Here is a 27,927-nt window from a genome sequence, read left to right on the forward strand (position 1 = left end):
AAACAAAATTAAAACTAATATTTTTAAATATCAAGGCTTAATTTCTGCAATAAGAAAGTATTCAAAAGTCTAGAATAATTTATAAGCCCCAATGACTAAGAGAGAGAAAATGGTCCCTGATTGCCCTCAGTTTTTATTTGTTCCCAGACATGTATAATATTTGAAAGTCAAATCCTAAACATACATGGGAACCCAAATGGCCATTAATTCTCAATACCAACCGCGATTGGAAAAATATCTATTTGATGCCCTTTCATATTTCCAAGAATTCAAAATTGCACCTGGACTCCTTTATTGTCGTAACAAATCTACAGACACCACATATAATATATATATTTTATATCATAACAGTCTATGTCTTATAATTATATTCTGCAATGTACCAAACTATTACAACTGTGTCTATCAAATATATTACATATCTTCTGATTACTGTATTTAACTATTGTACATAAAAGAGTATATAACTTATATAATGTTCATTTGAAAATAAAACGAAATTAAAAAAATAGTTATGGCGATTTGTGTCATATGAACATTTACAAATTGGTTGTTCTACCAAAATGGTTAAGCTGTGTATCTTGTTGATATATATATATATATATATATTTGTTAAACACTTAATGATTAAATGATTACTATAATAAACTGTATTATAAATGTGAAACGAAATATCAGCTACAAGTTATTTCTAATTAGTACATGTTATCTGGGTGTGGATATATAGATATAGAAAAATATCAGCCCACGAGCCAGAATATGAAGCTAAATGTCGAGTGAGCGTAGCGAACGAGCCATTTAGCTTCATATTCTGTCGAGTGGGCTGATATTTTTCAATATCTATACAATCCACATTTAGATAACATTTTTATCATCTTTCAAATCAATGTTTTTAAGCAAAATTTCCTTTTTTTAATAATTTTGCGGGAATTCTTATTACCGGAGTGTCTTTGTTGTTACTAGGCAACACACGTCATCGACATATTAAACCGCTGAACACCTTGCGGCCAAAATACGCAGGGTAAAATATTCCCATTAACTACATGAAGAAAAATGTTTTTTGTACATCCTAATTCATATATGGTTATATAATATTTGAAGATGATACAAAAAGAAAAAGAAACAAGGCTTAATGAAAGATTGAAAAACAAAACTAATTCATATCACCAGAAGAAGAAAATACCTACTCGCTGACTGCCGAACAACTTTTAAGCATACGCTTCACAAAACAAATTCCAGAAATATCGTATCAAAATGTTGTTTGTATTAAGTCTGAGTTTACTTAAATATTTAGTTGTCGTTATTCGTTAAGGAGAAGTTAATTTGAGAAAGACGGATATTGGTAAATTGACCTTTTTGTATGATACGATCGACATCTCGCACCTTGTACCCGCCATTAGTAAGTGAGAAGACATGGAAGGTAGGTGTCATTTTCATTCCGACTTTTCCACCAAATTGCATTGGGACGGTATTTGGTTCAAGTTATTGAGTAGTACTATTTCCTAAATGTGCTTTGCCTTAATTGTCATCATTGAAAAAAACATATTTCCCGGGGGTATTTTCATTACTGAGGAACAAAAACAACCATATCACCTAAAATTTTGGAATGTTTTTTCAATATTGCTTCGCTCATCGCTGCATACTGTTGGTCCGTGTACATTGGTATACTTGACTTTTTTTTGTATCATTCGTTTGGTAACTTTGAGAATAATTGATAAGATATGTCATGTTTATGATTCTTGAAAAAATGTATATATTCTTTCAGTGTATTCAACTAGGTAGCTCAGGGGTCAGAGCATCTCTATGAGAAGGTCTTAGGTTCAAATCCTAACTTAGTTACACTGAAACAGTTATATACTATTAATGGAATCTAAACATGTTGAACATGTACATGTATTCATCAATTAATATTTTGCCTACTTGAGTCTATCTCATGTGAATGATCAATGTACATTCATAGCCAATATAATTATGATTTACACCAGTTTTCACATTGTTTAATACTTGAACTGATATTTTTATACATGTACATGTATCAATAGAAAACCTGACAACTTAGACATACTTATTGATTATCAAGGAAAACAAAGTAAGGTGAACATCACTTTAATTTCAGATTAAACAAAGCATTTTAAATTATCAGTTTGCATAAAATAGTAAAATCAAATGTTGATGAATGATTTCGGTTTTAGTTATCGCTATCACTATCACTGTCAATAATACAAGTACGTTTTCGTTTGTTCACTTTGTTCAAGTTGTTCTTATTAGAGGGTTGCTGATCGGATGATGTTCCATTGTTAAAAGTAAAGTTAAAATGTCCACCATGAAAAGTTGCATTTGTAAAAAGACCACTCATTGCAGGATGCACGTTAGGAAAATTAAAATTTCCATGATAAATCGACTGATTACTGTTACTGTTACTAATAATTTCTGCTGACTGAGACTGTGTTATTGTTTCTACAGGTTTAGTAATAGTATGTGTTTTACTGTTTGATATTTTTGGATTATTTGTTGATAACATCAATGAAGTTTTTTTCTGCTGCTCTAAGCTAGTTTTTGAATATGATAAGAGACTGTTCACATTTTTATGTCCAGTCCTTTGAACAATTTCAGTGTCCTGCACTCCTGCATCTTTTTGTTTTTGTATCGACCCTTTCCTTGCGCTGTGACCTGTGAGCCTCTTGTCATTATTAGGCAGTGCTTCGGTTGCCATATTTTTTATTATTTTTGAAATTGATTTTGTACCGAGCCTTTGACCTTTATACCACAGTAATTTTGTGCCATAATTATCGTCTTGGAATGTTGTGGCTTGTATATAAAATGGGGAATCATCTTTTTTCATATTTTCTGGTCTTTTCTGTCTGTAAAGTTTGTATGCGAATACTGGACATCTAGAGTGGTCATTTTTATTCTCCATTGCAATTGGTCCTGTCTTCCGTAAATTGGAAAGGTTGTCACCCTGTCTTGTTTTTGTTTGACGTTCACGACAATACTGGAGATATTCATCTCCATTTGTGTCTACCTTCAATGTTTTGTCACCCCAACATAAATTGTAATGTTCTGTAACCCCCCGTAGACCGAAGTGGTAGTTGTTATTTATATATATTGTATTCATTAGAGAGCGCGGACTTGTTGCACCCATTATATTTTTAGAGTAGAACTTATTAATGTCATCGTCTGTTAACGGGTCAGCAGCATTTGGTTTATTTCCCAATCCAAGAGACTTCAAATTTTTAAATTTTGCACTCAACGTTTGTCTGCTTTTATAAAATTCATCATCCGTAATGATGTTGCATTGGTAGTTGCTGTCTTTTAGATACCGACTGATACTTTGTTGGATGGATTTCAACGATGTTGGTTCGTACTCCATTGTGCCATTGGTTTGTTTTTCTTTTGTGGCACTCATAAAAAAGAAACCTAATAAGCGGTCCAGTTCATGTGGAGGGATTTCATCAATTTTTCTGGTATCATTATGTTTAGTTTTCAAATAAGATTGAAAGATGTTGAGATCAGATTTGGTTTTTCTGCTGGTATTTTTGCTTTCTTGTTCTTTTATGAATGATTCTAATTCAGCGTCTGTCACATCTCTGAATCTTTGATGGTCTGTTGATGTAGTGGTTGCTTTTTTTTTGTTTACATTTTTTGCTGCGATATATTCATTTTCTTTTTCTAAGTATACATTATCATCTTGTTGTTTTTGTGTAATTTGATTGGATTGGATGTTTACTGGGAGATTTTTATACCGCTCAACTGATCTAGGTTTTGAAAAGTCCCAATAATTACAGCATGGGCTATCCATTTCACTTAAGAGTTCATTTGTGTCTTCTTCTGATTCCCATATTGCATCATCACTTTGACTTTGACTTTCATGTGCTGAATTTCCCCCAAATTGATGTAAAAAATGTCTGTTTGATTGGTCTTCAAAAGCATCATCTTTCTCAGTAGCCATTTTGTATGTTTGTTTTGTTTTGTTTTGTTTTAGCAGACGAAAATAAGACTTAAGACTTGTTAGAAAGGGGGTTGTTGTGTTGCTGTAGATTTGTTTTTGTCATTTTTTATTTAAAATGGAACGTTCAATGTAGAGTGTATATAATATGTGCATTAAATCAATCATTTTTTTTTATTAATTTTACTGTGATTTTGATATTCACTATAAGTTTTTTTTAATAATTTAAACTGCCACCCCCGCATTATTGACATTTGTATCGATAGATTGATCTCGATACAGGTCAGATCAATAGTTCAAATCAGGTCAAATAGTTCAGTTCTCAAAAAAGTAGTCCCGGCAGAACTTATCAAGACTGCCGTCGACACCGTTTTATTAACATCTCGTTTCAGAATGTAAAGTAATTTTAGGAAAAAAGAAATGGTCAATTGTAAAATAGGTACTGCAAGTGTAATTTGTTTTATCAAAAGAATACATTTGGTGACTTATCACCATTACAATACAAGGCAATATGTTGGGAGAATTTGTTGATAAGTCCTGCTCACCTGATAATGTCTCCTCACTTGCACGTGCTAACTGGATACGAATTTTACAGATATGTTGAGGAAGCTGATATAGCGGTAGGGAAGGATGATAATAAATTGTATACATCGAACTGTGTATTTTCTAAATAATTTTGGTTTGAATCAAAGTGCGATTTTTAAATAACTTGGCCATTTAACAAAACATTTATTGCTACAGGTTATTGTAAATTTTACCTGTGAATTTTGTTTACAACTATTTTAAAGTTTTACTGACGCAGTTAATTCAAGTATGTTTTTTACTTTTTTACTTTATTGTTGAGTTTGTTCTCTTATCAATACATATACTATTACAATTAAATGCAGTTAAAGTTAAATATCACATTAACAACGGTTCAACTATTTAAACCAGTAATTCCTGTTTGCGATACAAAACAGTTCAAGGATTTAATTGGCTTATTAAATGGATTTTAAATCTACAAATATCTGTTGATTTCATATGCATGACTTGGACTAATTCGAAATTTTAGTTGGTCTATTTAAATGATTAGTCATAGAAATGAAAGTAAAAACACAATCTTAAACATTCCGAATTCTCCTGTTATACTAGTCAATTACAGGAGCTTTAGAAGATACTCGGGATATTTAAGATAAGCTATATTTCTCTCAATATTGACCAAAATATCAGTAAACTGAATGCAGTATTATTGGTCCGACTACTCATTGTTTAAAACAGTGGATGACTTTAACGCCAACATATTACTTATACTATACTACGGCCATCAGGTTTTGATTACGTTGGAAGCAGCAGCTTCATATCAGAACATAGTCAATTAAGACTGTCAAAGGAGCCCGACTTGCCGATGCAATATTCAAGTGCATAAACACAGTGTTGATAGTCTGGTGTCTTGTGATAACTTTAGATGATGAACTACGTGTATCTAAATAAACCTTCAAAATGTTGATTTTTAAGATAATACGTTTCCTTTTCCTCTATAAAAAAACATCCATTTCATGAGTCTACATTTAATATTATAGTAATACCTTCTTTACAACTCATTACCGGAAGTAATTTACTTTAACATAGTGTTATGGTAACTCGGGTCTTTCGCTCTGTTAGTGTTTGTATATATTAAGTGTTTTCTATATAATGTGTTGTTAGTGTTGTTATTTTTTTCGCCGTTTTCTTTGTTGACCATGCTCTTATTATTTATATTGGACCAATGTTAAGTAGTTATTCTTGTTTGTTTTACACCATTGATGTTCAATGTTGCTTTAAAAGTGCTAATTATAAAGCCATCATTGCTTACTATCTTGAAACATCTGAGGTGTCAATCTCTACAATGTGTTCAACAAAGTATACAGATTATTTTATTTATTTGAACAATAATGATATTATAGATGTACGAATACACAATTATTTACATATCATGTTCAAAGAAAAGTTTCATTGTTTGATGATAATTTGCGACAAAAATTAAAAATATTTATATGAAAATTCGAATCCGTTTTACAGATTTTCAGACTATGCTAGTTGTTTGTATAACGAACGATGTGCGATTTTCCACGTTTCCGGTAGACAATGTATCCAGTTTGATATTTAGTAAGGACTAATATCACCTGAGAATATCACAGCTGTCTCAAATCGCAAATCACTTAACATTGAACATATATTGAGCGGATACGGTTTAATTAAATTGTAGAACAGTTTCATTTAAATCTTGATTACACATATGAATGGAAAAAGCAGGACTCGTGAATATAATAAAACTTTTGCTGTGTAAAGTTTATGTTTTTGAAATAAATCTTTTTAGGATTTCGCACACATCTGACTAACGATATAATATTTCCCACAGTGTGATAAGTCTATCTATACATACTGCAGTTATAATAATATTATTATACTTGTAATTTTTTATATACATTATGTTTACATTAGTTTATCATAAAGCCAAGTCAATGACGAATTTCATTAATAAAGCCGTACCATAGCCCAGTTGTCAACACAATGAAGTCTTTATATAAAATATTTAAATGTTATCCTAATTATAAGTTGAAGTGTTTCATTTAAATACACGACATACATATATAACCGATATTGATTTAAATGTAAAACATTGTAGTCATTGGTTATATACATTACCTGTTTATTATACATTCAACATGATAAGTGACAAAATGGCACAGGCAGCATCTAAAACTTGTGAGATATGTGTTAGTGCCTCTGGATCTCATTACTGCTTAGAGTGTGAACAGTACTTTTGTGACAATTGTAAAGGCTTTCATAAACGGCAGAGAGTGACAAAGAACCACCAGTTTCAGTCTTCCTCTGATGGTATACCGGAAGTTAAATCGAAATGTAAAGACCACAATGAAGACATCAGTTTTGTATGTAATACCTGTAACGTAGCGGTATGTAGCAGTTGTGTGACTGGCAGTCACTCAGGGCATGCTTTTTCCAAACTTCTGGACAGCATATCACAGCTAAAGGAGACGAATACAACAGACCTGCGTAGTAAGGTACATGAGGCAACCAAAAACATGAAGGAGCTAGAAGAAGGTCTGAAGGCATTTGATGGGAAGGTGGAAGGAATAGTCAAAGCTATTACAGAAGAAGGTACAAAGATAAAGACTATGGTTGATAAATGTATCTCAGAGAAGATCGCATCGGTTAAGGATCAATCCAGGAAGGAAAGGGACAAACTAACAAAGCTATTGGAAGATACTCAAATGGATTTGAAGGCAGCACGCGACTTAGACAAGAAAATGAATGAACTCAACAAGACACGAAACGATGGAAAATTGTTACAGTCTTTACAGAAGCTTACAGATGACATGACAAAGCTGACGGTAAAGCCTATACCTGAATTTCCTAACGTACAGTATACTGTTAAGTCCGCAACAGATAACGACATTAAACAGCTGTTTGGTAACTACATAATCAGGTAATTCTACTAAAAATAACTGAGCATTTTATAGTCGTAATTCATTTTTTAATATAACTGTTCCGGACCATATGAGTATTTGGACCATACGCGTATGGTCATGACCATATGGGTATATACTCATATGGTCCGGAACATAACCATAGTATCTTTAAGAGACACGTATTTTTGCAAAATCATAATTATGTTTTTTTCTTAAAATATGAACCTACCTATTGTATACATTGTATAATATGTAAACACCTTATAACATGCATAAGATCAGAAAACATCTTAAAGCTTATATCTAAAGTTAGAACAAACATGCCAAACGATCACATACGGCTAGCGGAAACTTTAACTAAACTAGGCACTTTTGGGATAAAAGCTAATATAATAAAAAATAAAAAATTGAAAGTCCCAGAAAAATATATTTATATAAACAACAACTGTTTATGTGTGAAGACAAAACAATGCCTATTTTTATCTTCACTTTTTAAAATTAAAAGTGCACTTAAAAAAGAAAGAATGCACAAACCACCTATGATTAGAATCAAAATAATAAACAACTTTGAAATTTTAATGAATGGTACTAAAAGTAACCCAACAGTTTTAAACAACTTTACCACCAGGCTGTCACGTGTTACACCTTTAGAATTTATCAACAAAGAAAGTAGTTACGAGTCAGTCAAGCGTACTTTAAATAAAATAAATAACAAATTTAAAATCAATCAATATGATAAAAGACATCCATATATGTACGCTAAATGTTAAAGGACTCAGAGATAAAGAGAAAAGGACAAGATTTTATCAATGGATAAAAAATCAAAAAAGTCTTATAACTTTTATACAAGAGAGTCACTATGATGCAAATCTTGAAAAAAAATTATATACTGAAACTAGTAACGTTATCTATTTTAGTCATGGTACAACCCAAAGTAGAGGGGTAGCCATTATAATTGATAATAAGCTAGAATGTAAAGTAATTAATGAAAACAAAGACAAAGACGGTAGAATACTAATGTTAAATATAGAAATAGAAAACATAATTTATTCGCTCATTAACATATATGCACCAAACATAGAAACGGAAAGAAACAAGTTCTTTAAAAATCTGTCTGATTTTATAAGTAATTATGCAATTGGAACAGTAATACTAGGCGGCGACATGAACGATGCATTGTCAAACTCAAATAGAAAACTTACTAATGGAAAACGAAAAAATATAAAACCAGTAAACAGTTTAAAACCTTTAATTAAAACACACAATCTAATCGATACATGGAGATATTTAAATCCGAAAAAAGTACAGTTTACCTGGAAAAGACAAAACTTCACTCAAGCAAGTCGAATTGATTACTTTTTAATTAATAAAGATTTTGTGCTCAATACAAAATCAAGCGATATAAGACCCGCATTAATAAAAAGCACAGACCACCAAGGCGTATCTCTTAAATTACAAAGCGTAACGGCCGAAAGTAAAGGTCCAGGATACTGGAAATTAAATAATGCTATTTTAGAAGAAAATGAATATTGTAAAGAAATAGAGACAATAATTGCAAAATATAAAACTATCATGCAAGACACAACTACGGATGTGCATCTTCTTTGGGACGCGATTAAACTTGATATTAAATTATTTACAATAAATTATTGCAAAAGTAGAGCTTACAATAAAAATAACGAAATAAAGCAAATGGAGAAAAAAAATTAACACTCTTAACTGAAAAATACCAAAAAAATGAAAATAATGATATTTTGCAAAAAATAAATCAAATTGAAAATCAGCTAGAAACACATCATGAATATAAAGCTAAGGGCGCCCAATTAAGGTCTAAACAAGATTGGGTAGAAAAAGGCGAAAAAAATACAGCTTACTTTTTAGGCCTAGAAAAAAATAAACAAACAAAAAAAACAATAATAAAACTAAAAGACGACCAAGGAAATATTGTTACAGATCAAAGTGAAATACTTCAAATTGAAAAGAAATTTTACGAAAAACTATATTCAAAAGAAAACGAAACCATAGCCCAATCATGGGAATATATTTACAGTACTGAAGTAAAAAATAAACTATCAAAAAATGAAAGTCAGACGTGCGATGGATATGTTACAATAGATGAACTAACACTAGCAGTAAACAATTTAAAACCCAATAAAAGCCCAGGTAAAGATGGTATCTCAACAAATTTCTATAAAAAGTTTTGGCAATCATTAGGTCCAATCCTTGTTAACATCTTTAATACAAGTTACGACAGGCAAAAGCTACCATTTTCTCAAAGACAAAGTATTCTTAATCTTATATACAAAAAGAATGATCCACTAGATCTTTCAAATTATAGGCCAATCTCCTTATTAAACTCGGACTATAAAATACTATCTTACACATTAGCTCAAAGAATAAAAAATGTACTAAATTTAATAATAAATGCAGACCAAACAGGATATATAAAAAAAACGATATATTGGCTTCAATCTCAGACAAATACAAGACATCATAGATTACGCCGACAAATTTAATGTTGAAGGTGCAATTTTGTTTCTAGACTTTTCAAAAGCATTTGATACTTTAAATTGGACCTTTATGTACCAAACTCTCGAACATTTCGGCTTTAATAGTTCATTTATTAACTGGATCAAGACGTTATATTCTGATATAAATAGCTCAGTGTTCAATAATGGATGGATTTCTGCACCAATTAGTCTAAAAAGGGGGGTGCGTCAAGGATGCCCCTGCTCTTCCATGATCTTCGTGATCGCAGTTGAAATTATGGCATGTAAATTAAGGAATGATTATAACATTAAAGGTTTTGAAATCAAACTTGACCATTCAAAACATAATTTAAAAATTTCCCAGTTAGCAGATGATACCACTCTTTTTCTCAAATCAAAAAATGAAATTATAGCAGCATTAAACGTTATTGAAATATTTGGCACATTTTCTGGTCTTATATTAAATAAAAACAAAACGGAAGGAATTTGGATAGGAAAACTAAAAAATTGTAAAGATAAGGTAGATAATATAAAATTCACAGATAAACCCGTTAAAGTGTTGGGATTGTATTTCGGCACAAATAAAGCAGAATGCGCCAAACTAAATTGGGAAAATAAGTTTGAAAAAGCAAAAAAACTCATGAAATCTTGGGAAAAAAGACATCTTACGATCATCGGTAAAATTCTTATTATCAAATCACTTATCATCCCACAATTTACATACTTAGCAAGTATGACAGTCATAAATAAAATGTATAGCGACAATCTAGAAAAAGAAATTTTTAATTTCATCTGGAACGGTAAACAAGATAAATTAAAAAGGTCAACTCTCATAGCGGATTACAATACGGGAGGACTTAATATGATAGATATCGACAGCTACTTCAACACACTTAAAATTAAATGGGTATCAAGACTAATGGAGTCAAAACATGAAAATTGGTCAATTATTCCGAGATTCTTTTTTGATAAATACGGGAAAAACTTCCTTATCTTCAAAATGAATTTAGAACTTAAAAATTTAAAACCACTTAAAATAACAACTGAACTACCAGAATTTTATCTGGATATTGTAAAATGTTGGATACGGAAAGGTGGAGGTCAAACTAAATCACCCACTAACTTTAGAGAAATACGCAAAGAAATTATATGGGGTAATAAAAACATAAAAATAAAAAATAAACCATTATTGATGCTCAATTGGATCGGAAGCAATATAATCTATATAAATGAAATTATTGACGAAAACGGTCAAATCAACGAAAAGACAATACTGCGTAAGTTAGAAATAAAACACAACTGGATAGCCGAACTATCAATATTAAAAAAAGCTATTCCAAAATGTTGGATAGATATCCTGAAAACAAATAAATCTGTCAAAACCCGCGTTAATATCAACGAAAAAATAATCAGAATGAATGAAACAGAAATAAATTTAGCAGATCTAGATAACAAAACCGTATATCAATATTTTTTAAAAAACAAAATAACTTCAAACATTGGATTAATAAAATGGCAAAAATTATTAGGCGTAAAACCATTACAAATTAAACACTCCTTATCATTTACAAACAAAGAAATATACACAAACAAACTTAAAGTATATACATGGAAATTATTTAGCTATATATTGCGGAACACAGAAAATCTTTTTAAATGGAAAATATATAATACGTCAGAGTGTACTTTATGCAAATGCACAGACAATTATCAACATTTTTTTATCGACTGTAAATTTTTAAAAGATTTGTGGAATAAAATAACAGAAAAACTGAATATCATAAACTTCTGTAAGAAAATAAACTTAATAGATATAGTCTTTGGATATAAAATAGGAGACCGACATTATAATGACATAAATCTTATTATAACGTTGATAGGTTTCTCAATTTACAAATCATTTTACACGTCGGAGCAAAGAACAAAATCCGCCGACATATACAATATCTTTAAAAAAGAATTTGAATTATATTTTGAAGTTAACAGATGTGTAAAAAAAAGTAAAAGTAATTTAATTCGCAAATTTCAAAAAATTCTTTAAACTGTTAGATTATAAAATATAAAAATCGACACCTCAGCGGCCGTAAAGAAAAACCCTTAAATTACACCTATTCTAAAACTTAAATCAAAACACAATAAGGTACAGATTATGAACAAAGATAATAAATTCATATTTCTATAATAATAAACATAAAATATCTCACCTTTTGATAATAATCCAAAAGCGAAAAGATTAACACGTGAAGTATATTATCCCTCAATCACGTCAAGTTACGATTATCTGATCACATTAAGACATCTGCACGATTTTTCTAAACGAGCAATATGTGTCAGGTAGATTGTATTTAATAATGAGAATGTTAAAGTAAGGGTCAAATACGGTACAAAATTACGTAATTATAAATGTGAATGATTTGCAATTATAAATGCTTATATTGTATTTTTTTTTCTATTTGTAATTGACTAACAATCAGTCAGATTATATTATTAATTAAAAAAATGTATGTTTCAAACACAAATTAAACTAACAAATACTAACAAAATTTATTACTACTAACGGTTAACGAGGCCGTGATAAGGTACCGGTATTTGATGTATCAACTATAAATGTGAAAAACTATCAATAAAACATGAGAACTTTAAAAAAAAAAAAAAAAAAAAAAAATATGAACCTACTTCTGGATATAATATGACAAACAAAGGAGAGACAATTCATGAAATACAACTATGTGGTCATTACAAATGTATTGTTTAATATTATGAATTCACAATGTGCGGATAAAGACGGGGTGTATGGCAGTGTACATTTTAAGTTGTATTGAAACATGTACTTGTACTACCAACCATGACAAGAGGTAAAAATGCAAACATACTTGCTTTCAAACTAGTACAGATATATCTGTTTTTCTCGTTATATAAATATTTTATTGTAATTTCATGCATTTTATAATATTATAAATAAATAAAATAGAAGTATACCGCTTTACAATAGTCATAATAAATCGATTAAACTGAAACAAATCCGAACAAAACTGAGGGAAACACACATTAACTACAGGTGGAAAGTAACGGTATAACATAAACACTATACTGCTACAAAAACAAACGCCAACATACAAAGAAAATGACTATGTGTTAACATAGGTCATACTTATGATACTTGACAGAACATTTGGAGAGAAAAAATGTAAAAAATTAAGTTTTTCTTTTATCAGTGAAATGCGTGCACAACAAACCATAAACAGAGAAAGAGAATTGCCTTCCCCCAAGAGGTAGGTAATATATTTGTATATTATACAGTTTTTAAATTTACGTATTCGACAATGAAAACTTGCCATCAAATGTTTGAGTGAATTACACATTATTTTCTTATATACGTCATCATTATCTTCTTACATACGTCACCATTATCTTCTTACATACGTCACCATTATCTTCTTACATACGTCACCATTATCTTCTTACATACGTCACCATTTGACGTTGCAACGGTTCTGATTAAGTTTGTATTTTATTCTGCAATTGTGTGTTCTACCATACAGATACATCCCGCTATGCTGTTGGTGACCTTCTGCTGTTGTTTTTTTATTTGGTCGGGTTGTTGTCTCTTTGACACATTCCCCATTTCCATTCTCAATTGTATGTACCTGTATACTATACAGATATCGCTTTTAAGCTCCGCCCACTGCCAGACTGAGTATTGTATGAACCTGCGTCACCTCACAATGTGTATCGCATTTCAGTGACGTATTAATTGCGAATTAACGATAACTTTCTAAACACGTTCTGTTTGTTTTCAAACATTTTTTTAGAGCAACAAGAATCGCACCAATTTTCTGATAACATACACTCATGAACATCAGTCTTTTCTACGATAAGAACTATTTCAAATCTTGAATATGATTTTGTAACAAAAACAGCCATGTCAATTTCAGCATGCATGTTTAGTGAATGTTTCAAATTGGACAATGCTGTGTGATTTGTTTTACTGTTGAAATTAGTTGTTATGTTAAAATACATAATTATTCACCTTGAGCGATGTATAATTGTTGATCATTCGAGATTCTTATTTTGCAAACCCGTCGTCAGCTGAATTTGTGATTACTGTATGGTATTACTACACGGGCCTCAGGAGGGATTTAAATTCAAAAATAAATGCGAAACATGTGTTTTTGTGTCTTTCAAAAAAATTAAAAATATACAGAATTATTTGCAGGATAAAGACAAAAACTGTTTTCTTTAAATATCAGCTGTACTACGTTCGAAGCAAGTGTAGTTACTCGCTAAAAGTTCGCATACGCCTTGTTTCCTAGCCTCGTACAAATACAGCTTACATTTAAAGACACTAAACAGTTATTGTCTTTTTTTTTTTTTAAAGGTAAATAATGTTTTACTAATAGTTATTTACATTTATTAGTGGATACATCAAAAACCGGTACCTTATCCCGGCCTCTTTAACCGTTAGTAGTATATAGTTAATTGTGTTAGTACTTGTTAGTTTAATTTCTGTGTTAAAACGGTGTGAGCCAAGGCTCCGTGTTGAAGGCCGTACTTTAACCTATAATGGTTTACTTTTTAAATTGTTATTTGGATGGAGAGTTGTCTCAATGGCACTCACACCACATCTTCCTATATCTATATATAATTTATAATAAAATCCAACTGATTGTTAGTCATTACAAATAGAAAAAAATACAATATAAGCAAATATAATTGCAAATCATTCACATTTATAATTACGTAATTTTGTTCCGTATTTGACCTTTACTTTTATATCCTCATTATTGGATACACATATTGCTCGTTTAGAAAAAAAATCGTGCAGGTGTCTTAGTGTGATAAAATAATCGTAACCTGACATGATAGAAGGATAATATATTTCACGTGTTAATCTTTTCGCTTTTGGATTACTATCAAAAGGTAAGATATTTTATGTTAATTATTATCGAAATATGAATTAATTGTCTTTCTCCATAATCTGTACCTTATTGTGTTTTGATTTTAAGTTTTAGAATAGGTGTTATTTAAGGGTTTTTCTTTACGGCCGCTGAGGTATCAATTTTTATTTTGCATTAATTTTGTAGTATTTCATTTTACAGATACTTGAGTAAATATTTTCTACGTTATGTTTCGAACCTATGTATGAATAGTATGATTACATATTTTATAATCTAACAGTTTAAAGAATTTTTTGAAATTTGCGAATTAGATTACATATCTGTTTACTTCAAAATATAATTCAAATTCTTTTTTAAAGATGTTGTATATGTCGGCGGATTTTGTTCTTTGTTCCGACGTGTAAAATGATTTGTACACTGAAAAACCTATCAACGTTATAATAAGATTTATGTCATTATAATGTCGGTCTCCTATTTTATATCCAAAGACTATATCTATTAAGTTTTTTTCTTCTTAGAGAAGTTTATGATATTCATTTTTTCTGTTATTTTATTCCACAAATCTTTTAAAAATTCACAATCTTTAACAAAAAATGTTGATAATTGTCTGTGGATTTGCAAAAAGCTTACTCTGACGTATTGGATATTTTCCATTTAAAAAGATTTTTTGTGTTCGGCAATATATAGCTAAGTTATTTTCATTTATAAACTTTAAATTTGTTTGTGTATATTTCTTTGTTTGTAAATGATAAGGAATGTCGAATTTGTAATGTTTTTACGCCTAATATGCTTTGCCATTTTATTAATCGAATGTTTGGAGTTATTTTGTTTTTTATAAAGTTTTGCTAAATTTATTTCTGTTTCATTCATTAGGTCTTTCCACCTTTCCTGGTGGAAAGACCTATTGAATTTGTTCTGATTATTTTTTTTTTCTTCCGCCTAATTTTTTTCTTGCCGTGTAAAAATGTTTCAAAAGATGTCGCTTAGTGTTTTTGTATATGATATCATACAGTCTATACGCTTTTGAAACTCACCCTGTTTAACCGAACACTTTTCCTCGTAAGCGTTATCTCCCCAAACACTGTTTTTCTTGTTATCATATCTCCTCCGCAACCGTAAAAGAAAGCGACAAATTTATTTTTCCAAATTGCTCGTTATATCCTCAGGATGTTAGTTTTTATTTTGACCGAAATATAGAGGCCTAGGGTCTTTTGATTTGAGGCCCTTGGTAAAAAAGTATGAACATGAGGTCAAGGTCAAAGTTCACGGTCATGTCCATTTTTTTTTGTTTTGGCTTGTTATCGTTTCTTTAAAGAAATCATATAAGATATCGACAAAATACTTTCACACAATTGTTAGTCGCGACAAGTAGTTACACATAAATTTGAGTCAAAAGGGTACGTAAACATTTAATGCGAGTTTTCTCCCCTTTTATATCTAATATCAGTCGTATGGTAATATAACTCATTAACAATATAAAGTAAAGACCTAAAGTCTTTTGATTTAAGGTCCTTGGTTTATGACCTTGAAATTGAGCTCAAGGTCAGATGTTAATTTAACGTTCTAGATTTTGACCTTTGCTTTTACCTCATATGTATTCATGTTAAAGCTATTAGACTTGTTGCATTAGGTTGCAAGCACTATGACGTTGAAAAAGTTAATCGGAAGTGACATTTTGTAAACCGGAAGCAGCTAATTTTTGTAATTAATTATTGTCAAAGTATGTAAAACCATATATTTTTGGAATCAGCGTCAAGTACACTATAAGACAGTACCGGAAGTAACATATTTTGAATCGGAAGTAGACAAGTATCTCCTTTATTTGTATCTTTTTGTATAGAAACCTTATATTTTTGGAATCAGCGTACAATAAGTTGTCATTTGACGCTGAAATTGACAATTAAAAACCAATTTTTAATATTTTCAAATAAAAAAAATCATTACTGGTGAAAAGACCATCAATGGATCTCTGAACAATTGGTTTTTAATTCTGATTATTTTTTCGTTAATATTAACTCGGGTCTTAACAGGTTTATTTGTTTTCAGGATATTTATCCAACATTTTGGAATTGCTTTTTTTTAATATTGATTATAATAGTTCGGCTATCAAGTTGTGTTTTATTTCTAACTTACGCAGTATTGTCTTTTCGTTGATTTGACCATTTTCGTCAATAATTTCATTAATATAGATTATATTGCTTCTGATCCAATTGCGCATCAATAATGGTTTATTTTTTTTTATGTTTTTATTACCCAATATAATTTCTTTGCGTATTTCTCTAAAGTTAGTGGGTGATTTAGTTTGACCTCCACCTTTCCGTATCCAGCTTTTTACAATATCCAGATAAAATTCTGGTAGTTCAGTTGTAATTTTAAGTGGTTTTAATTTTTTAAGTTCTAAATTCATTTTGAAGATAAGGAAGTTTTTGTTATTGTCTATATATATTGTGTACACCAGTTTACCGTTTATTTTTATTTTCGATAAATCAATTAGAAAGTCTTTCTGGTTTATGTATCTCCTCTTTTTTCCACTAGAATACACTGACTCGAGCACGATTGCATTTAAGAAGATACATCTTCTTACGATGTGCAAACGCATACTAGTAGTATAAAGTATTCCAATATTGTTTTGATTTTGTGGCATTTAATGTTTTTAAATATACTGCTCGTTAAAATGTGCCTGCTTCTCTAGTTAAAATATTGAAACCTCCTTATACTTATAGAATGTCTCTCTGGTTTATGATATCCTCTTTTTTCACTACGTAAGTAAGAACACACTGGCTCGACCACGATTGCATTTAAGTAAATAAATCTTCTGATGTGCAAACACATACTAGTAGCATGAAGCATTTACAATAGTGTAAAGTTTTTGTTGCCTTTATCTTTCCTTAAAATGTCCCTGCTTGTCTTGTTCAAATACTTAGAACCTCTTTAAACTTATACGATATAACAAAAACATCAAAGTCATTCATCACAATTATCTGGACTATTGAGGCACGTATAATCAAAAGACGCCATACTGTTTTACAACAACATAAAAAAGTCATACTGTTTTGTTAAGTGTAGTTTGTCTTTTTGTAAATAGTCTGTGTATGTCATATCTTTTCTCCTATAGAAATGTCCTCTTTTAGTGCGGTGACTGAAGGCAGATTTTTTTTTAATCTAATCTCCCCACCGAACACACACCTATATAATATATCATTGGAAAGAGGAAATCGCGTACTATAATAATATGCCTGTCGTCGGGACTTGATATGGTCACTTTTTTTTTTAATTGAGGTCAAAGGTCATATGTAAAAATCTGTGAAAATTCGGGAGGGTTTCAATTTTGACATTATTTCTTATTTCTAAACTCTATCTAAACACAAATGATACTGTTTTGGCTTTAGTAATGTTTCTTATTATACATGAACCTTAATCATTGAGAATTTTTTATAAACGATGTTTTATAACCAAAACTTCATAAATCAAGTTTTCAACCTATAAAATGTTTAGAGCACCTTAACCTTATGAAAGATTTCAGTTTCAGGTAAAAATTAAGTGTAATGCAGGACAGTACTTTAAAATTATTTTTTAAACTATCATATTGGGTGAGGTATTAAACCAAAGCAATAGAACTCTACAGTCAAATATGACCTCAAATTGAATTTGCGGATACTTCAGGTTTTTTTATCGACTACTCGTTTTTTTCACAATTATTACTGCTTCCATAGTATTATCTCTTGTTGTGTTTTCTACTCTGGTTAATATTTATTACATTATAGGTTTTGTACCTATATCCCCTCTTTTTTCCTTTGCAACGTACCACAACCTTCAAAAGTATTCCATATAAAAAAACATGTGATATGCTTGCAAATGAGACAACTCTTCAAATAAGACCAAATGAGACATAAATTAACAAATAAAGGTCATGTGCGGGCTTCAACTATGAATAAAATTCATACGGCATGGTCTTCAATTCCCGAAATGAATAATGTAAAACAAAAGAAAAATATAACAGCCTGATTAATATTCAAAATAAATAAGAAACAAACAGATACAGTATATAGAAACAAACATCAAACACTGCATAACCGTCTCGTGACTTGTTAAACATATACAATGTGGCGGGATTTAACTTTTTTAAAGTCGCGCAAACACTCCCCTAACCTTGAGGAAGGGACTGTGTGTAGTTTTTATACCAGTGCAACAAGCTTTATACCAAATCCACCGTTATCTCCATCATCTTCATTTTGATCAACCGTCACAAGACATGTTTTAATATTTCTACCAATTTCGCTCATGGCCACAGTTCTGCTTATGAAAGGTTCTGGTCAAAGCAAACACATCATTTTGAGTTTTTCTTTACAAGTACAGACAGGGTATCGTAGGAAGTCCAAAGACATTTGTTTTTAAAATAAATACCAGCTTTAAACCATCCCTATCAATTCATCCAAGATTCAACAGAGATCTCAAAGGGGTTTAGGAAGGTGTGATGGCATCCATATGCTTGTCTGCAAAGATGTTTGAGAAACATTATACGAGACGTGTACACTATCTTCAATTCGCTCAATTTCATGGTTGGCAACACATTAGATAGCGTCACACTTTATAAGCATACAGTCCATTGGCATTCAATGTTTCAACAAGGTGTTTTGAACCAAACTCATGATTCATTTGTAAAGCAAATCCTTATTGAAAAGGAGTAAAAAATTGGTCACACAAACGATTGATTCAACAATTGCTTAGACGTTACGCGCGATGTTCGTACATGTAAGCGTAACACAACGTCGAGAATATTTCGTAATGTTCAAACCAAAAATTCGACTGAAACGTTGTTTTTAAGCAAGTGCGACATTCTTGTAAGACTCCGCAAATAGACGGTGCTTTTTAACTACTTATCGAAAATTGATGTATTTTAGATTTTTGAAAAATTAAGACAAATAAATTTTAAAAACATCATAAAATTCTACCATTATAAGAGCACTGATAAGCAAACAATTGACGTACATTTGAGTTGAGTTCGTTTTTACGCCAAAAAATGGCGGTGCGACAACTTTGTAAGCCTTTGAAAAATCGCTCATAAATTACTATATATCATTTTTCAGGATATTTGTCTTTAAATTCATAAAATTAAGCAAATTAACATTGATGTAGTAAATGCAAATACTAAACTTTTATCATTTTAGATAGAAGTTTTGGGATTCTCAAATCTGGAATCCCAATTTTTTCCCCGTGGGACAGATTTGCCCTTGTAGTATGGAACGCGGTTTTGTCTATGACGTCATCATAACGTCATAAAAAGTGCATTAAAGACTGAAGGAACCATTCTGTTTAATAATGGAAAAAAACGTTTTTCAAAATATTGAATTGTTTTGACGAAAATTATAGTTTAGTGGTTACAATAAATGAATAATGTTACAAGGGACAACCTTAAAATCGCCGTTTTTTTAAAGTGAAGCTTGTCGCATGCAGCAAAAAAATAGTTTCAGCGATTATTTTTTTCGTTTTTATTTTAAAATTCTTTATTTTTTAAAATACGTACAATAGCAATGGATATGATATCACAAAATTATGTTTTTTGGACTTGCATCTTGCCAACTACACCGAATTTCCAATAAGGTACGAACATCGCGCGTAACATCATAGTATAAATTTACGCAATTTTTATGGTGCCATTTCCAGAGAAAAGTCTTGGCTGAATGCAGTTTCATCGAGTCACCATAAAATGAATTGCAATAAATACGAAGGCATTGACTGAATTGAAGAAGGAAAAGACAATTCATCCGAAGTTGGGTATTCCTCTGTAGAGTTTCGAAGTCTTTTCTAAGTATACTTGCAGCGGAATGAAATATATGTCCGTTATTTATGTCTATTACAGTTGTCATTGAGATTTTGAGGTCAGTTTTCAATTGACTAGCAGTTGACATGGCATCTCAAATAGTTATTTTGCTACTAAATATTATGTTATAGTTGCCTTGAACTTGTTGAAGTTGTTTGACAACTGAATTTCTATTAAAATCAATGAGTTAAGACAGCATTTCACAAGTAGAATATTTTGAATAAGAATCAGCCGGAAGAAAAGATCTATATTTATCAAGTAACGGTGTTATGAGGAATGACCAATAAATCGTTGTCAATAGCCAAAATGAAATTAGTAAAAGCAGTATCGTGATCCGAAATATCTGCTTCCACGGGTTTGGATTTTTTTTTATTTTGTAATGCAACCATATTCACAGAGTTCTTTAAATTAACATTCCGCATGAAACATCTTGATGTTCACCTTATCCAATCTTTTATTCAAGTGCAGATTCAAAATCGATTTCCCTATACTGGTAAAATAAATTTTGGCATATTAAATGGACATCTATGAGAAAACCATGCAGATGGTGCTCCATGCAAAGTTGTTTGATTTTGATAAAACTTTGCTGACATGTTCAGGTTGACCTTATATGAAAGTCATGCAAGTTTGAAGCCCTTACACTGCTGGTAACCATAGCAACGATAGGGATTTAGGGTATTTCCCAGTTTATTTATAGATGCATTTACTGAAATGCATAGATTTCATAGATTTCTCAAATAGAAATAAATACTATAATACATCTGAGTGTTTAAATACTTTAATAGCACAGATAGGGTGTGTATGAAGTATAAATCACATAATTGTATTAAACATAATGATATATAGAGAAAATAAGGGCGTGGCAAAACACATAAAGTGATAAATAATATGGCCTTTTCATCAAATCACACTAAAACAGACACTACAGCCCAAAAGTCGCTTTAATTTACCCTAAATGTCACACATACATTGCATTTTCTTTGGTTCAAAATACTTTGAAGGGATTTCGGTTGCAAATTTATTTTATAGATTTTATTGATCATTTAGATAGCCTCCCCCCTTTTTTTGGGGTATTTTCGCAATAAATTGAGGAAAGTCTAATATTTCAATTAAACCAAGCATTCAAAAATAAAAACTTGAATTATACAGATGGTATAATACAAAATAGGTAAATCAAATAGAAAATTCAAAGTGAAATGGATTTTGGTGTCACAAACAATAGTAAGCATCAGGCTTAAAAAAGGGGGGAGCTGCCAAAGACAAATTTTTTTTGGTATTTTTTTTATTCCAAATTCCTTCAGTACACTTGTCCTTATTACTTTAAAGAGTAAAATCCTTTCATTTCTTCCTAGTAATCCTATTTTGGTTATTGCAGATTGCTCATTACAAAAGTTTTATTCTGGTTACTCAAAAATGATATGAAATTTAATGTCAAGTTCATCATATTGAAAAATCTTAAGTATTGACATTCAGAATATGTGTTCTACAGGTAAACAAAGATAAGACAGTTGCAACCTTTTACTTGCATGCTGGTAACAATATAAGTCATTTTGATCATGAGTACCTGAGACAGTGATGATAAAATCTGAATTTCTATTGTACAAAGGGAGATAATCCAATAAAAAAAATGTCGTTTTTTTAAAACCTTAAAATTGCATGCACATATTTATTTAAACTAACATACACTTCATCAATTTAATAAAATACAAATATATATCTATTAGGTTATCTGGTGAGAAAGTAAATATAGCAGTTGAGCATATACTATTCGTTTGCTTTTGTTGTAGTACTTTCTTAAATTTTCCTCGAAAAATGTCTAATTTCCTTTTAGCATTGATATATTCATAAATATATCAATCTGTTTAAATGATCATAAATGTTATTTTATTTAGTATTATATTTAACAATCAATGTAGTAATACAATAACACAAAATGATGCTTAAATGCAAGAATAAGATCATGAAGATTACTATAAATATACATAAAAGTTAATTCAAATTGACTTAGCAGCACAAGACAATTGTTGCATTAGGTATGGAATTTAGGGACGTATTAAATTTTTTCCATACTATCTGATAAAAATTTATATACATGTAACTACATGAACTACGAAAGGTAATTTACTAATAATTCAATCAATAAAACAAGTTAGTCAATCTAAGTAACAATTTCTGATAAATGAAAATATTATAATGTTAATCATATGGCCAAGTACAACCGTAATCTTCTTGATTGTCTTCAATATTGATGACCTTTTAATGCAGAAGTAATTTTTAGACTTCTTCTTTGCTGATGAGAAAGCCATTCTGATGGTGAGACAGTGAGAACACTGTAAGTCCTTGCAAATGTCTCTCTCTTCTCATTTGTGTTACAACTGTGTGTTGACTTGGTTGTTGGTAAGACTTCGGCGAGATTCAGATTGCTGTTTATTTCTTTTTTTCAAAGCATATCCATGAGTTCCATTTCCATTTTTTTTTTGAGCTTGCAATTTTTTAACACCAACAGGAAAAATCAAAAGGAGATCAGAGCCTTATTCAAGTATCCGTAATACTATCTAAGTTTTTCTTCATCATAAACATGTTTATCAACAAAAATGTGTCCCAGCAATCAGTCTTGTTTCATGAACTCCAGTTCTTTTTGGATCACCAAATATCTGTAAAAAATGAAAAGAAAACAATTGTTATCCATTAAATGATTGAAATTTCCTAAAAAAGAAATTAATTATTAACTTGGTCTTAGTGTAAATGTGTTTCGATTATCACAACTCTGACATTCCAGTACATAGAATAAGAAATAAAGTAAACTAGCTAAAAATGGACCTAAATTTGATTTTTTTCTTATTCCAAGCTACAGCAAACTTAATTTCAATGAAGTTAAATTTGCAGATTTCATCTTGTATTTAATTAATGACATTATAACAACACAAGTATAGACACTACATTCAAACTTGATCCACATGATACAGTTCAAAATTTGATTGTGGTAAAAGAACTTATGATTTTGAAATTGGACTTGTGCCAATATCCAAATTCTAAAGTCTAAAAGACATGATTAGATTTGTCATATCAAAGAACCCAATATATTCCATTTTTAATGAATTTAGACAAAGTTTAAGTTAAGACCCCAATTTGAATCAACTTGAAAACTGAGCCCAAATTATAAATCTGAACATGCTAAATGCATAACATTTAGCATAGAAAAAACACCTTTTATAATATTTTAATAAACCAACAAAGGTTTTTTTGCCCCTTTGATATTTTTTTTTCAATTTGAAAACAAATATTAAAAAGCTAATCATATTTGTAAAAAGCTTTTATCCCAAAATAGTACTTTTAAACAAGAGTGCTCACGCTGAAATGTCTCGCCTTCTTTACTAATCATTGCTATTATGTTGATAGACCTAAGTACAAAGCTTTATTACAACTGTCACTTAAACTCAACATTAACCAAAGAAAACGAAACATTGATCAATGAACCATGTCAAAAATTTTACTTTGACCACTAAATCATAAAAATGAGGTCAAGGTCAGATGACACCTGTCAGCTAGACATGTACACCTTACAATCATTCCATACAACAAATATAGTAGACCTATTGCATATAGTATAAGAAAAACAGACCAAAACACAAAAACTTAACTATAACCACTGAACCATGAAAATGAGGTCAAGGTCAGATGACACCTGCCAGTTGGACATGTACACCTTACAGTCCTTCCATACACCGAATATACTAGCCCTATTGCTTATAGTATCTGAGATATGGACTTGACCACCAAAACTTAACCTTGTTTACTGACCATGAAATGAGGTCGAGGTCAAGTGAAAACTGTATGATGGGCATGAGTACCGTGCAAGGTACGCACATACCAAATATAGTTATCCAATTACTTATAATAAGAGAGAATTTAACATTACAAAAATTTTTAACTTTTGCAAGTGGTCTCTGAACCATGAAAATGAGGTCAAGGACATTGGACATGTGACCGACGGAAAGTTCAAAACATGAGGCATCTATATACAAAGTATGAAGCATCCAGGTCTTCTACCTACTAAAATATAAAGCTTTTAAGAAGTTAGCTAACGCCGCCGCCAGATCACTATCCCTATGTCAAGCTTTCTGCAACAAAAGGTGCAGGCTCGACAAAAAAAATCAAACTAAGTTTAGTTTTGAATCCCTTATACCTTGATGTGGTTCAATTTAAAGCTTTTAAGACATGCCCGAAATTAGAAAAATATGACTACAATGCACTGTTTAATTTTGCATAATATCAAAGAACACCAATTATTCCATTGTTTTATCAAATCAAGTTTAACTTTATTAAGATTTAAACATATTTTATTTGCTCAAAGCAAAAAAGCATCAGACACAAGTAAAACATACTTAAAGTTTAACTTTGGACGCTTTTGACCCTATAGCTGATATGGATCATTTCAAAAACAAGCCAAAACATTTGAAATTTGTAAAACAATAAGCATTGAAAACAAATATATAATTAATTTTACAGCTAAATTCCTAAGGCATGTAAATCTAAGACTTCGGTTAGCTTGCATGGTTTGTTTGTATATTGTACAATTGCAATTGGCATAACGTCTAATCAAATTTAAAAGTACAAGAAGATATCAACATTAATTACAAAGCTTGAATTAATATTTATACAACGGAGCAAGCAAACCTTCCAAAGTTTTACTCTACATGCAGTAGGAAAATAGCTGTAATAATGCTTAAAGTGCTTTTTCAAAAATGAAAAATACAAATGAAGTCTCCAGGCTTACAATATATGCATGTATACTATAAATGAGGATCTGTCAAGCTGACAAGAATACACATATTTTTTTCTAGGTTTAATTCTTATAAAGAAAACAATTTTTATATGATGAGCAATGAATTTTTTTTTGTGTAAATTGTACTGATATGGCCCTTAATTGATCATAAATAAGAATTTGAGTGTTCTGTGTGTTATTTTTACTTTTTGTTTACCAGATTCAACTTTTAAAATTGAAGGGTTAATCTAGTTTATTGATTATTTATCATGTTTTTACAATAACAAATGTAACTGGTCAATTTCCAATTTCTATATATATGATTATATTTCACAAATAATGTCACAACACAGGTCTTATTTGCTGTCTATTTAGCAGTCTCTTCTTATGACTTGTCCGATTCATTTTTTTTATCAATTATATCATATATTTACCTATATGATCTCCTATCATATCTGCTTTCATTTTCTCATTATTTTTGTGCTTTTCCATCTTCAACATTAACCTGTTGATAAGAAATAAAATATTGTATATTTGTGCATTTGCATGATCAGTACAGTGAGTTACATCTACATGTACATTGTACATTGAGTTGGCTTTATAAAATAATGCATTGGATCATTGAAAAAAAAGTTTTGTAGATTTGATAATTAATCTATGTAAATGTCATAAATGCTACTGTTATAATCTTATGTTGCCCTTCTGTGCCCTTCAGTTTGGAATAGATTTGTAAGCATATTCTATTCTGATTCTATTTTATTAAATGATAGAAGTAAATACATGTACAAGTTCTCTTTCCATGTTTTTAACTGTGATACATGACCTTCACTTCGGAAATATAAAGAAATAGTCTCACAGTAACAAATATTTAGAGAGAAAAATACCAAGCTCATAGTCTGTAAAACGTGTTTTTAATTTTGAAAATCATACATCATGTATATTGTATCAATCTAGTTGCATTGTACAATGTACATGTAGTATTGGTAAAGGAATGAATAAAGACAGGAAATTTACAACTCTTTGGGAGCTATATTGTGACTTTAACAGTGCTTAATCAAAACCTCACAAACATCTTTAGGTAAAGGATAAAAATAATGGTAGGTAAGGGTAATGCAGTTAACACACATACTTTTTAGTTGGCCTAAATGTACAGTAGTTTTCGTTATGTTTATGTACATTAATTTGTACGTGTTTCTTGTTATTCCTTTTTAGACCATTGGTTTTCCTGTTCAAAGGGTTTAACACTAGTAATTTAGGGGTCCTTTATCATGTTTATAGCTTGTTTTTCCGTGTGAGCCAAGGCTCTGTGTTGAAGGCCGTACATTGATCTATAATGGTTTACTTTTATAAATTGTTATTTGGAGAATAGGCACTCATACCACATCTTTCTATATCTATCTACCAAATGTTTTCTATTTCAATGGGTTATATTTAAAAACAAGGATTTGAAGCAACCATTAATTTTGAATTAGGAGAAAAAAAACTGAGTCAATGGACTCTCATTGAAAATTTGGAAAACAAACTCAGGGCGAACAGACCTGATAACGAAAGGCTTTGTAATCGAATATATATTTTATCATGATTATAGATTTTTTGAGAGAAAGAAAAAAGTTTTTCTATTAAAATTAAGATGGCAAACACATCAATCTTTCAGTTTCAAAAGAATTCTAAATCATTATAAATGTATGTCAATGAAAACATTAAAATCAGTGTTTGCTTCAAGAAAACTATGTAAATATTCCCCCCCCCCCTTTTTTTTTTTTTATCCCAAAGACAAATGGTCAATGCTCTTCTTCCTAAATTTATGAGTTGATGTGATGTTTCTACAGTAGGTCTTTTTATGGTGTCAAATTGCTTTTTCTAACCAAAAAAATAAAATAACAAACTTACCAGGACCAAATGAAACTGAATTTCCGTTGCTAGATTTGGAAGGGTCATGAAAGGATGACAGCAACTCATTTTGTCTTCTTGTCCACTGCAATCCAACTCCTGTCCATGTTTGCAGCATATGCATTTAAAATTATGTTATGTGAGTCTGAAACCTAGACATTATAGTGATAGTCTAGCCTCATGTCAGTCATGAGTCATGTCTAGACTATCTGATCAGGATCAGACTTATCCCAGTGGCAGTGGGAATGTCTTAGCCACATGGTTTACTATGTCTTTGTTACACTCTTTCAATGAAAATAAGTTTTTGACTACACCATATTCATCAAAAATACCATTATTTTATATCCTTCTGCACATTTGTTGATTTCCCTCCTTCTGTTATTGACATAAAATCTACCTTTTATTGTGAAGAGTTTTACAAAGGGAGATAATTTTAGGTATATTTTTCGGATTTTCATCTATTATTCAAATAAGCTAATATCGATTTGCAACGAAAATCCCGTTTAGGAATAGTAGTTTGTAGTGAACCATAACGTTTAAAAAAAATATTGTTTCAATTTGAGTGACTTTTGAGGTTTTATGGACATTTTCAGTACAGACTGAATTCAAATTTTAGCCAAAACACATTTTTGTCAATAAAAATAAAAACAAAAATAAAGGTTGAAATAA

General features: G+C 30.5%; 1 protein-coding gene and 1 long non-coding RNA gene across 2 annotated transcripts; one reads left to right on the top strand and one right to left on the bottom strand.

The window, feature by feature from the left end:
• Nucleotides 1-6,624: 6,624 nt before the first annotated feature.
• On the top strand, nt 6,625-13,160 carry LOC134717591 (E3 ubiquitin-protein ligase TRIM71-like). Its single transcript, XM_063580083.1, has 2 exons — nt 6,625-7,412; nt 13,100-13,160. Exons 1-2 carry the CDS (start codon nt 6,631-6,633, stop codon nt 13,158-13,160), a joined length of 843 nt encoding a protein of 280 aa, XP_063436153.1. The 5' UTR covers nt 6,625-6,630.
• Nucleotides 13,161-21,376: 8,216 nt separating this feature from the next.
• Nucleotides 21,377-27,700, bottom strand: LOC134718511 (uncharacterized). The gene is made up of 3 exons (XR_010107400.1): nt 27,259-27,700; nt 25,803-25,873; nt 21,377-23,257 (listed from the first exon to the last, which is right to left on the bottom strand). It is a non-coding gene; the product is annotated as an uncharacterized LOC134718511 (long non-coding RNA).
• Nucleotides 27,701-27,927: the final 227 nt, after the last annotated feature.

Source organism: Mytilus trossulus, chromosome 5, assembly GCF_036588685.1.
Source record: "Mytilus trossulus isolate FHL-02 chromosome 5, PNRI_Mtr1.1.1.hap1, whole genome shotgun sequence".
Classification (NCBI taxonomy): domain Eukaryota; kingdom Metazoa; phylum Mollusca; class Bivalvia; order Mytilida; family Mytilidae; genus Mytilus; species Mytilus trossulus.